This window comes from Anomaloglossus baeobatrachus, chromosome 3 (genome assembly GCF_048569485.1).
Source record: "Anomaloglossus baeobatrachus isolate aAnoBae1 chromosome 3, aAnoBae1.hap1, whole genome shotgun sequence".
In the NCBI taxonomy this organism is placed as follows: Eukaryota; Metazoa; Chordata; class Amphibia; order Anura; family Aromobatidae; genus Anomaloglossus; species Anomaloglossus baeobatrachus.
The window spans coordinates 622,259,144-622,272,825 of NC_134355.1; the positions used below are offsets into that span (position 1 = coordinate 622,259,144).

The window sequence follows — 13,682 nt, forward strand, 5'->3', positions numbered from 1 at the left end:
CCTCTGCCCCACTGCCTGGCCCCACGTACACCGGACCCTGGAGGTCCACCCGTCCCAACCTAGGTAGACCCCCACTTAGGTACAGGGAAACCGTTCTTTAAAAGGGCGGGGGGAGAGGAACTGTGTGTGTTTAAAAGTTGAAAGTTTTGAAAGGTTTTTAAAGAAAATGATAAGTGATCCACCGATGAGCAAGTAACCTGATTGTCAACACCGTGATTGAACCGGCCGTTGCCGGCACCGTTGTCCCCGTGGGGACCATCCACAGTTTATGCATAGGAACTCCTATGAACAGGCCTGAGAACTTGCAAGGCAACCACAAACGTTAAGTGGCATGTAAATAAAAATAGGTTGTTGCAGCTAACCGTTACCGCCTCCGGAGAGGCAGGTTGGAGGGAGGGCCCGCAGTGGAGCAGGCTGGGGCCCAGCCACCACCGGAACCGGTGGCTACCCTCTGGAGGGGAAGGACAGATCCCGCTCGGGTAACTGGTTCAGAACTGGGGTCAAGGGGTGCTGCCTGTTTCTTAGGGGCAGCATCAGGGCCAGGTTACTTGAGTGGGAGAGAGCGGCAGCAGCAACCGTTAAAATGTTACCGTAACGTTTAAGAAAAGTGCCTCCCGTTGTGGGATGATGTTATTCTATTTGTATATGTTACCGTTTTTTATCTTTTCAGAAAAATAAAACCGGTGTTGGACGGGCAGCCCGCGGATGGTCTGCATTTTTCTAAGGGGGAATGTGACGCTCTGGGCAAGCCAGGGGTCACAGGTCATGACACCACCACACCCTACACCCCGGATAGGTACACCAAAGCTACACAAAAATCCTTGTTGCCTTCCTCCAGGGGCTGATGTCCACACCAGGGGGTGGGCCAGGCGGTTGGCTCCGCCCACCGAGGAGTTCACAGCCCTGGAGGCGGGAAAACCAGGCAGATAGAGTTTGGAGGAGGAAGTGGAAGGAGTGAAGAGTTCAGTTGAGGGAGAGAGAGAGTTAAGAGTGAAGTGGTAGAGGAGCAAGAGAGAGGAGTAAAGGTGGAAGAGAAAGTGACAGTTGAGGAAGCCTGAAGTTGGTCCGGGTGTGTGCCCCGGACTGAGACAGCAAGGTCGGCAGACGGCGGTGACCGTCTGCAGGAGAGGCTGCTTGGAGGTTGCCGAAAGGACCGTGGACGGGTGGTGGCCCGGCGGTACCGGAGCGGTATACGAAGAGAAGCCAGCACCATTGGCTGGGGCCTTTCGGATCCCGGCAAGGCTAGGAGTCGCCGTGAATTTGCCAAATCCGTCAGTGAAGGGGACCTCTGGGTCTCCCAGCAACCAAGTCCCGATTGAAGGCAACAGTCCAACTGTTAGAGAGAGACACCGCCACCGCCAAGGCACCAGTTTCTTAGGGCCAGCGCCTGCGGGCAAAGAGGGGCTCCTCCGGCACATATCCAAGCCGGGGAGCGGGTTACCGGTGGGAACCCATCGCTACCAACATAGACTTAGGTGCAGGAAAAGGGACCGTCACCGTCAACTACTGGGGAAAAGCAACAGCAGCCGTCCGTGGGAACCGTCTTTCCAGCCGTGTGTTTTACCGAGAACTGTGTCCCCGTCTCAGGCTGAGTGAGTACCACAGCGCCGTGAGGCACAGTGCTGCCCCCGCGTCCCTGCACCCCACCAAGCCCTGCACCGGCCCCGCCATCCCTCATCCCCCAACTCATCACTGGGCCCCAGGACGACCACCCCCTACCCACGGAGGGGAGAACCAACAACTTTGCTGCTCCCTGTCACCGCTCCCGGGATCCCCATACAGAGCAGCGGTGGTGTCCATACAATCACCACAACCGTGGGTGGCGTCACGGACAATAAACTATCCCAAAAACCAATCCCCTTTCACTCACGGGCGAGGAGCGCCGCTCGAGTCCCCGGGATCCGGCCCATCGCTCGAGCCACCGAGCAGCAGCAGGCCGCAGCAGCAGCCGGACCCGAGCAGTGGGAGAGCGCAGCGTCCCCTCCTCCGCCCGCGACACTTCCATCTTCTCTCTCTCCTGTCCAGGTTCAGCAATTGTCACATTATAATAATATATTGCAGAGTGCACTGGATGAAGCAGTACCTGCTACATTCAGAAAGATCCAACATAGACTACGGCAACCCTTGCACAGGCTACATAAAAGTTTTGTCCAGCGGTGCTCATGGTGTGCCGAGAGTCTGTGTAGAAAAAGTTCATACCTAAAATGTATAACTCTGCTCTCCATGTGGCCAAACAAGTATGTCGCGGGCGGAGGAGGAGACGCTGCGCTCTCCCACTGCTCGGGTCCGGCTGCCGCTGCTGCTGCGGCCTGCTGCTGCTCGGTGGCTCGAGCGATGGGCCGGATCCCGGGGACTCGAGCGGCGCTCCTCGCCCGTGAGTGAAAGGGGTTTGGTTTTTGGGATAGTTTATTGTCCTTGACGCCACGCACGGTTGTGGTGATTGTATGGACACCACCGCTGCTCTGTATGGGGATCCCGGGAGCGGTGACAGGGAGCAGCAAAGTTGTTAGTTCTCCCCTCCGTGGGTAAGGGGTGGTTGTCCCGGGGCCCAGTGATGAGGTGGGGGATGCTGGATGGCAGGGCCGGTGCAGGGCTTGGTGGGGTGCAGGGACGCGGGGGCAGCGCTGTGCCTCACGGCACTGGTACTCACTCAGCCTGAGACGGTGACACAGTTCTCGGTAAAACACACGGCTGGAAAGACGGTTCCCACGGACGGCTGCTGTTGCTTTTCCCCGGTAGTTGACGGTGACGGTCCCTTTTCCTGCACCTAAGTCTATGTTGGTAGCGATGGGTTCCCACCGGTAACCCGCTCCCCGGCTTGGATATGTGCCGGAGGAGCCCCTCTTTGCCTGCAGGCGCTGGCCCTGAGAAACTGGTGCCTTGGCGGTGGCGGAGTCTCTCTCTAATGGTTGGACTGTTGCCTTGAATCGGGACTTGGTTGTTTGGAGACCCAGAGGTCCCCTTCACTGACAGATTTGGCAAATTCACGGCGACTCCTAGCCTTGCCGGGATCCGAAAGGCCCCTGCCAATGGCGCTGGCTTCTCTTCGTATACCGCTCCGGTACCGCCGGGCCACCACCCGTCCACGGTCCTTTCGGCAACCTCCAAGCAGCCTCTCCTGCAGACAGTCACCGCCGTCTGCTAACCTTGCTGTTCTCAGTCCGGGGCACACACCCGGACCAACTTCAGGCTTTCAACTGTCACTTTCTCTTCCACCTTTACTCCTCTCTCTGGCTCCTCTACCACTTCACTCTTAACTCTTCCTCCTCCAAACTTCATCTGCTCGTGTTTTCCCGCCTCCAGGGCTGTGAACTCCTCGGTGGGCGGAGCCAACCGCCTGGCCCACCCCCTGGTGTGGACATCAGCCCCTGGAGGAAGGCAACAAGGATTTTTGTGTAGCTTTGGTGTACCTATCCGGGGTGTAGGGTGTGGTGGTGTTATGACCTGTGACCCCTGGCTTGCCCAGGGCGTCACAAGTATGCTTCACCACACTCATCACATCACAATCCGACAATCCAAAATGACTCGTCAAAATTATCCACTCCCTCCTGAGCCTTAAAATGCAAACCCCAATCCTCAACCTCAGAGCTGACAATCTGGCAATTTATTTTCTAGAAAAAGTCAACCACATCTGTCAGGACAGTTTTACACAATCCCCTCAGAGACTTGATCCCTTTTCCTCACACACCTCAAGTTTGCTTACCTGGCTCCTCAATTCTTCTTACCCTATGTAATGCTCTCTGGGCGAGCAAAGTGTTAGTGGATCTGTAGCGCCCCTAAGTCACTCAGGGCACTACAAGGAACTGCATCCTCTTGGGGATATAGGACCTCTTCCCTGGGACCTGGAGTACCAGTGCCGATACCACCAAAGCACAACCAAAATCCTAGTTCTCCACTCCACACCAGGCATAGAGGGTTAACCATGTAAGGGGATTGTCGCCATGGAAAGAACGAGTCCCAGGATTAGCCAGCCTGGTGGGAGGGGTCAGCAGTTAGCCTAGAGAAGTGAAGCGCACAATGAGGTGTGCGGACTTGATGGACATGAGTCCGTGTAGCGGTGACCCTGGGGGCTCGGGAGAGAGGTCGCCAGGGCGGGTATGGACAAGTACCGCTGGGACCGAAGCACGCACGGGGCACAGGGCCTTAGATCAGTGTCAGTTCTACACGGCTTGATAAATACCTGCCTGGTGAGGACACCTTCATGGACTTCACCGAACCAAATAATCCGGGGGCATCAGCAGTAAACTAGGATCGGGGTTCAGACACTTACCTCCCCACAGGGTCCGCACTCCCCGCCGTACAGAGGAGACTGTAACCCCAAAAAGGGATAGTCATTCCCCAAACGCTCCACACTACGGGGACCAAACCAACAGAGAGTGCTGGGGACAGAGCAACCTGGGTCACTACATTTGGCACTGATGCTCCAAGTGACCTGAACCAGTAATCCAAGGGCATGAGTGAGTAGAGACTATTCAAAACAACTTGAACAACTTGGTGTGGTCTCCGTTATTACCCTGTCACATCTCCCAGGCATGGCCCTGCCTACGGAGGGCCTAACACCATTTGTGCAACCACCCCCAGCTCTGGGAGTACCCACATTCATCAGCGGCGGTTCTCCATCATTAACCGCTACCCGCAGGTGGCGTCACGAACATTAACTCTTATCTCCCTTGTAAATACCCCTTTTACAAAAGGAGCCCCAGGGCACGGGACAAAGGCAACGGCCACCAGAGTGACATCCCCATTTGCAACCGCCCGGGACCGAGTAACCCCCTTCCCTGGGCGACACAGATCCACTGGACCAAGACACCAATCACTGACCTGCTGGAATGTACTTGAACGGCTACTGAGTCTTCACTAAAGCCACTGGTGGTGGAGATAGGCTAGCACTGGTAGGTAGCCGACAAGGGCAGACCCAGGAGATCACGGTACCATGGCAGCTGGTGCCACAAGTATGGACACAGTCTCTGAATGTAAGACCAGCAGCAGCCGGTATCGTAGGTTTGGCTGGAATGGGTGCACGTAGCAGCAACAGCCGGACTGGATAGTTGCAGCACCACCGGACAGTATTTTAGGAGCGGCCGGTTTAAATGGTTGTGGCAACAGCAGCCAGTATAGGTAATTGCAGCAGCAGCGGACTTGACATGCACTGAAACACAGATAAGAATCAGCTATACAGCACACAACAGAGTAGCAGCAGTGGCAGCACAAAGAAACCTCAGAACCAGCAATAGGTACCTCCTTTAAGGGGGAGGTGTCTTAAACACCTGATGCCTCTCAGCTAAAGGGTGAGAGTTTGTTCTGGACTAGGACGTACTGGCCCTTTAATAAAGGGACAGGTCAGTCCACACGCCTTAAGGCTCGTTTCAGACATCCGTGTTTTAGGTATGTGTGACATCCGTTTTTAACACGGATGTCATACGTACCCATGTTATTCTATGATGTGCCTAACACGTCCGTGTTTGCACACGGACCGTGTGAACTTTCATGACTCCGCACGCACACACGCAGGGATCTCCGGCAGCACGGATTTCACACGGATCGCACACTGATGTGATCCGTGTCACATGAGTGTAAAACATACCGGAGTAAATATGGGTCTTTTTAATAAAAAGATTTTCTATATTTACCTCTCTCCAGCGATGCTGCCTCCAACACTGCTGCCTCCCACTCCTTATCGCCGCTCATTATACTCACTGAATATTCAGTGCCCTGTGGAACTGGAAGCGGGGACAGCGCTGGGTGAGTTTACAGCAGAGTGTGTGTGTGTGTGTGTGTGTGTGTGTGTATGTGGTGAGAACCTAGAAGCCGGAACATTGCGGGGACAGCATCGGGGACTCACAGTTCCCAATGAACTCTGTTGAACCCGTGAAGCTGTAGCGCGGGTGTCGCGGTGGTCATCAGGATGTCATCAGAGTTCATTGGGAACTCCGATGACCTCCTGGATGTCACTGTGCTTTGTGAATACTCACCTGTCCCCGTGGTGCTGTCCTCGGCGGTGCTGTACCCAGCGCTGTACCTGTAATGCTCCGGCTTCCTGAGTGCGGTGAATAATTGATGAATAATGAGCGGCAGTCAGGAGCGGGAGGCAGCAGAGACGGAGAAAGAAGGTAAATATGAAAAATCTTTTTATTTCACAGACTCGTGTTTTCTCCGGTATCTGTCACACGCATGCAAACACGGATGTTACACGTGTGCCATACGTGAGACTCATGTATGACACACGTGTGACCATAACCATGCGTGTGACTGGTACCTGATTAAACACAGACGTCTGAAACCGGCCTAAGGCATGCACAGGCCCCGGGAGGCAGCAGCAGGGACCGGGGATGGAGCAGTGCAGCCGGGAAGGTGAAAGTGCCAGCGTCCCCACTAGAGGGGCAGAACAATGCGGGGATGCCACTAAGGGCATTACAGTACCAACCCTTATGTCCCCCTTACTCAGACATCTCTTAAGCAGAAGAAGGGCATTAACATTATCCCTGGAAAATGAAAGGGCTTCACAGGTGGCTGAGCAGGTTGCACGGAAACGAGACAATTTTCATGGCAGGAGTGACCCCACCTTAGCATTTCTCCAGATCTCCAATCCAAAACCAGCTCATGCTTCTGAAGCACTGACTCCACTTCTTGTGAGTCTCACCAAAATTTTTGAATGGCTTTTTCTTAACAATCCTATCAAGGCTGCAGTTATCCCGGTTGCTTGTGCACCTTTTTCTACCACACTTTTTTCCTTCCACTCAACTCTCCATTAATATGTTTGGATATAGAACTCTGTGAACAGCCAGTTTCTTTAGCACTGACCTTTCGTGGCTTACCCTCCTTGTGCAGTGTGTCAATGACTGCTTTGTGGACATCTGTCAAGTCAGCAGTCTTCCTCATGATTGTGTTGCCTACTGAACCAGACTTGGGGACCACTTTAAACGCTTAGGAAGCGTTTGCAGGTGTTTTGTTGTAATCTAATTTTCTGAGATAATGACTTTTGGGCTTTCATTGGCTGTAAGCCATAATCATTAACATTAACAGAAATAAACACTTGAAATAGATCACTCTGTGTGTAATGACTATTTAATATATGCATTTTACTTTTTGTATTTATTTACTGAAATAAATTAACTTGTTGAGGATATTCTTATTTATTGAGATGCATTTGTATGTATCCGCCATTTCCTTATAGATTGTAAGCTGCCAAGCAAGACCCTAACTACTCCTATAACTATTGAACTATTTGGTACTTTGTATTGTCGTTATTGTTTGTGCATGTCCCCAATTAATTGTAAAGTGCTGCGGAATATGTTGGCACTATATAAGTAGAATTATTACTAGATTTCTCTGCTAAGATATATTACAAAGTTTCTTATCTTCCTTCGTACTATTTATTTAAGGGGGTACTAATTAGGCCTAAGACACACGGCGAGAAAAACGGTGCGAGTGGAGTGAGATAAAACATTGCATTCCACTCGGACCAATATTAGCCTGTGTGTCAGCACCCATGAGCGATTATTTTCTCAGCCCTAATCGGACCGAGAAAACAATCACAGCATGCTGCGATTGTAATGCGAGACTCTTTCTATCGCACCCATTCAAGTATATGGGGCGAGAAAAAAATCGCACTGCACTCGCGGTACACTGGTGCACTGCGAGTGCAGGGCGAGAATGGCAATTGCCGGCTACGGAGGAGAGCGGGAGAGAAATCCCTCCCTTCCCTCTGCAGCACCGGCCCACCCCTCCGCAGCGCCGGCCCGGCCCCCGTCGAGTCAGCCCGCCCCTCCGCAGTTGAGGTCCGCTCGCACAGTCGGACCTCAGTCGCAGGGATACTAGCATGACACTCGGCTCTGCTGTACTGCCAGCGTGAGCCAAGTCTCATGCGAGGATCGCACTAGTGCCCCATGTGGCCCCGGCCTTAAAGCCAAACTGGGTAGGAAACTGGGAAAACTGGGTAAGAAACTTTTAGCAATGTCCCTATGTAGCAGAAACACTGTGTTTAGTTTTTTTTCAGCATGTTTTCTGTAGGTGTCTGTACCAAAATGCACAACAACAATCTGCACCGTTTAGTAATGTTTTGCTTTGTGTTTTGGATTAATTTTCTCTTTTTTGATGTGTTTTCAGTCCGGATTTGGGGCAGCATTTTCTTTGAATGCCTTTTTAGTGCAGAAATACTTCAAATATCTAATTAAAAACATAACTGTGATTTTACAAGTGCTTTTCAGGTGCTGCATAAATGCCTGCCGGTATGTTCACGCACTATGTAATTACTGCAAGTTTTGTTTAGCGGAAAGTTCTGCTAATAACTCATTGATCTGAAACAACCTCAGTCAAATAACTGGAACCAAATTTCAGCCAAAGGAATTTTTGCAGCAAATGGGTGATAAATACACAACCAAAAAAAACCCCATTGAGTTATGCAGCTTCTTTTAAAGCCCAGCGGGCACAAGCTTCAGGAAATCACATCCACTTTGCTGACCCTGCTGTCTTTTCTTTCCCTCAGTGTAATTAAGAAAATTGCTCAGTATGTAGGAGAAATCATGGTTGACTCTGCAGAGAAAGCCCAAGAAAACCTACTGGCAAATGGAGGTGAGAACATTTACATCCATGTTGTACCTAATGACCACATTTTAGTGACAGGTTATGGTGTATAAAGGTCTTTCATACAACCTACCATCACGGCAGTTCATCTGCCATAAATGCCATTGTTAAATTTACTGCTTGGTATGTCCATATCTAATGCTTATGTCTGTTCTCCTAAATCAAGTGTCTTCTCCGTTTTTCACCTAAATTATCTTTCACTGGTACATGGAGGCTTTTTCTTATGGATTTGATATAATTGTATAAAAAAATAAAATTAGAGAATAAAAAATGTGAAGCATGTTCAATTTTAGCCAGATATTTTCCTCTAAAGTTTTATAAAGTGGCTATGGATTTGTAATAAAGATTAAAGCCAGCCGTACGCATTAAATAGCTGGCGGCCAAACAATGTTTCAGCCGATCTTTGGCCAACAGCCATCTCAGCTGTCTCTCCCATACACAGGAGTGCTCGCTTGGCCGAGTGCTCCTGTGTTCTCTGTAAGAGAGCTGCCGATAGAATATAATGCAATCGGGAGTCCAAAATTGGACATGCACAATTGACATCTCCCCCAACTATCAGTCGGCTGGCACCCAATACACATTAGATTGTGGGCCGAACGCATCTATATCATCAGGGTTGGCCAACATCAATCTAATGTGTATAGGGGCCTTAAAGGCATAATACCCATTAGATAGGTGTTGGTATAAAGATTGTTCTAGTCAAACTATCTCCCTTGACTCCGCCATACTCAGGAGCCGAGCACTCATGTATTCTGTATGAAAGAGCCAATGCCAGACTCCTCTGGTGGCAAATTTCGTCCTGGAGAACAAATAGATCCTTGGAAATCCAGCTGACCAGAACCACAAGAGGTTGTAGGCTTCCATATATTAGACTGTGGGATGATCCCACCGACATCGGCAGATTTGGCCGACTACAGTCTAATGTGTTTAGAGGCCTAAAAATGAGAAAATACTCTAGATTCCAAATTTAGGGAAGAAATTATGAGAGTTAGCTAAGTATAAGCGATTACAATTGAGATGATGGTTAGGTTTTGAGGGATGATCTAGAAGGACAGGTTAAGAATGTTCCAAGGGGCAGGGGTTACTTAAGAGAAGTCTTATAATAAGGCATGGGAAATGATATAAGAGTAAAAGATATCAGCTCTTCAGAGGACAGGCAGAGAGTTTCATTTTGATGGATAGTCTTGTAGGAAAGGGATGAGTGCTCGAGGAGATAGGGGCATATCAAGAGCAGTCCTATAATAATGTATGGGAATAAGTTATAATGGGAAATTAAAACAGTAGGTCTGATAAGGAGCAATTTAATGTGAGATATAAGGATTGAAGTAAAGTAATTATATAATTAAATGGTGACCAGCGATAGCTGTTGTATTGAAACAAGCTTGATATCATGCTCAGAGATGTGTCAAGAGAATGATGAACCTGAAGACTTATAGCGTTGGTGCGAATCGATTTGTAGGACCCGGTCCTGTGGCCACATCAGTAATGTGTGGCCATCTGACAGGAACTCCATGAACCGCCTCCTGCTACCTGGCATCCATGGCTCTTCTTTTGATTAGCGACTTGGCACAATATCATTGTTTCTTTAGCAGAAGAGCCATGGATAATCGGGAAGTAGGAGACAGTTCTCAGGGTTCCCGGCAAATGGCCACCGATTACTAACATGTCCACTACACAGGGTCCTGTGAATCGATTCGCACCAACTCTACTCACGATTGATTTTTTTCAGGGAAGAAGAAGAAACTGAAACATATACACAGTATGTAAACTGCTCTTGTGTGCCGTGTTGTTTTATTTCAGCATGGATTGTCCAGGTCTTGGTGCTCCAGAGACGACAGATCTAGTTGTAGGGGTACAGTGATCAGGTTACGATGGATGTGTCACATAATGGCCTCGTAGCCTGGTCACCATATCCGTATGACTCAGATAACATCCCTACCAAGTTATGAGTATTTTCCATTCTTCTGTTACAGCTATGCAAGAACTGACAGTTCATCTCTTTTCCCAGGTTCCTCAGGTTCTTCAAATTCCACTAGTTGAGTCTTATCTATTCATGACTATAAAAATGGCATCTGGAAGAGTCTGAAATGACAAATCCAACGCAAAACCCTATATAAGGGTATGTTCACATGTTGTGTTTTTGGAAGATTTTTTCAACACCAAAAATGGCAGGAAAAATGATGTGTACAATAAGCCCCTTTTTTGTGTGTTTATTTTGTGTTTTTCCCCCATTTTTTTATATGGGTGAAACAACTTATGAAAAAAACTGTTTGAAGGTTCAAATCCGTGAGAATTAAAAAAGCATTGTGTGCAGGAGATTTCAGAAATCTCATTCGCTTTGCTGATACTGTGAACATTGTATTTTTTCTGTGTTAAAAAATGTGACAAACATGCAGCGTGTGAACAAACTGTAACTGTAGTGAAGACACAGTGATGTCTCCATATCCACCATTTCACTGGTTGTTTATGAACACAAAGTAGGTTCTCTTTCCAAAAAAAACATAAAAATGCTTCATAGATGCCATTTCTCCTTTGCTTAGTGCCACATTCTCAGTGATATAGTGGTAATGGAATTCAGCCACAATTGGATGCATGATCGCCTTTTGTCATTTGACCTTCTGTCTTTGATGTAATCATGCTATCTCACTGTACATGTGAATACTACCGTATTATAATGCATGGTGACATCCTAGGTCAAGGATACTCAACTGGCTTTAGTTATGTGCATATCATGTCTTTTCAAGGTGGATTCTGTACCGCCCTGCGGGCTCTGCTGCGACCGCCGAGCCGCTCGGATCCGTGCTCGCACTGCGGGTGGTGGCTCGAGCCTCTCACGGACCCGGGGGTCACGTCACTTTGCAAGGGAGTTGGCGCTACACGCGGGGATTTGGGGGTGTTTGGTTTGAAAGGATAGTTCGTGACGCCACCCACGGGTTGTGGTGATTGTAGACACCACCGCTGCAGGGAAGGTGTGGGGGGGGCCCCGGGAGCGGTGTAGTAGCGCAGCTAGTTGTTGATCCCTCCGTGGGTAGGGGATGTTGGTCCCGGGGTCCGGTGGGCCGTGGCCCGGGTGCAGGGTGTAGTGTTGCAGTGCAGTGCGGCGCGGTGCCAGATGGCACTGGTGTACTCACTCTGACACAAGACACTGGAGTCACTGGTAAACCAAACGGAGTGATGAATGGGGCCCGCAGCCGGCTGCAGCTTTTCCCAGATTAGGTTGGTAATGTCCGCTTTTCTCCTGCACCTCTGTGTGTGCCTTGGCACCGATAGTCCACTCCCCGATGTGTACCTGTCGTAGGAGCCCGTTTGCCCGCAGACGCTGGCCCTTTGGATCTCTTGCCCTTGGCGGTGGCACTTATCTGGGATGGTTGGGCTGTTGCCTTCAATCGGGACTTAGGTGGGAATGAACCCCTGAGGTCCAGACCACAATCAGTTAATTCGACTATGGTGGTAGCTTCTAGCCTAGTTCGGGGTCTGAGTACCCTGCCTGGTGCTCGGGTATCCAGTTGGCTCCCCGGTTCGGTTCCGGCGGGCCACTACCCTGTCCCGGTCCCTTACGGTTCCACCGGTCGTGTTCCCGGTCTCCTGCAGGCGGCCACTACCGTCTGCCTCCTTGTCAATGGTGACTGGGCTCCAACCCAGCCACCGGAGTAATCTTTGGCAGGCCTGAGCACAGGACTGCTTCTGGACACAACCTCCCTCCTTCACTGTCCAAACTCTTCTCCAACTTGAACTAGACTCCTAGGTTCCCGCCTCCAGGCCTGTGAACTCCTCGGTGGGTGGAGCCAACCGCCTGGCTCCACCCCCCCTCGTGTGGACATCAATCCTGGAAGGTGGTGACAAGGCTTTTAGTTTGACTGATGTTACCTAACTGGGAAAGGGGTGTGTAGTGTTGTTGTGTCTACTTGGGACGACCTGGGTAGTCCAGGGCGTCACATTCCCCCTTGGTTTAATGCAGACCGTCCGCGGGCTGCCCGTCCATCACCGGTTTATTTTTGTTGTAAACTGCATAAAGATAAGAAACACATGTACAGTCATAATAACATATTTATATTTTCAAGAATATGTAAGATTTCTTTTCTTCCCTTACGGGAGGCACATCACTTTTAACGTTGCAAACAACTTTAATAATAACGGGTCCATGTCCTTCCGCTTTCCCACCCAAGCAACCTAGCCTTGATGCTGCCCTTAAGAAGTGGGCAGCACCCCTTTTCCCCAGTCCAGATCAGGAACTTGGCCAGGCAACCCAAGCAGGAACGGGTACGGTGCTTCGCACCCGGCAGTCACTCAGAGGTGCCATGTCCAGGGGACCCCTGACCCGGAGGATGGTCACCGGTTCCTGTGGTGACCGGACCCTAGCCTGCTCTGCTGCGGGTCCTCCCTCCAACCAGCCTCTCCAGAGACCGGCAGTTGCGGGGAGGGCAACAAGGGCTCTATTTACAAGCCCAAAAGGTATTGGGTGGATTGCTAGTTCTCAGCCATGTTCATGATTTCTCATGTGACAAAGGGGCAACAAAAGTCCCAACAGGGACGGGCGCTTCAGTAGCTGGTCCGCTACCATAAACATAGGTCCCAACGGGGACTTGCAGGTGGGTCCCAACGGGGACTGTCCTTGTGGCAATGGGGATCCGCTACCTTACTCTAATTTTCTTGGTTATCTTCTGCTCAGGGGCGAGGGATCTCATCCTCTGAGACAGACTCCACCTCGCCCTCGTACAATTCCAGCACACAACAGGCGCGGCGGGAGAGGGCCGCCCGGTACCCGTTCCCACCATTTCGCGGGATGTACGTAGCCTCCATGTCAATCAGGCCGGGGGTCTCCTCATCTTCCGAAACTGGCTCCGTATCGAGTCCCGAGTCACTGCTATCCAACTCTTTAGGACTGGCGACGGGGCCCCGCAGGCCGGGTTCCACCCCTATTTCAGCTGCGGGCCATTCATCGCCAGCTGTCGTACCAGGGGCCGCAGCCGGCACCTCCGGGTCGGCCGCTCCTTCAGCTCCCGCGGGCACTGCCATACCCTCTTCTGGGCCAACGACCTCAGGTGTATCTGGATCCTCTCGGGCCAGGGTCGCGGACTCCGCTGCCGGTGGAGATGGCA

General features: G+C 50.7%; 1 protein-coding gene across 1 annotated transcript in view; it reads left to right on the forward strand.

Annotated features, from left to right (window-relative positions):
* ATP6V1C2 (ATPase H+ transporting V1 subunit C2) overlaps positions 1-13,682 on the forward strand; it is a 115,493-nt gene that overhangs the window by 41,298 nt on the left and 60,513 nt on the right. The window contains exon 4 of the mRNA XM_075338766.1: positions 8,486-8,571. Coding sequence (XP_075194881.1) covers positions 8,486-8,571 — 86 coding nt within the window. The remainder of the gene's footprint in view (positions 1-8,485; positions 8,572-13,682) is intronic.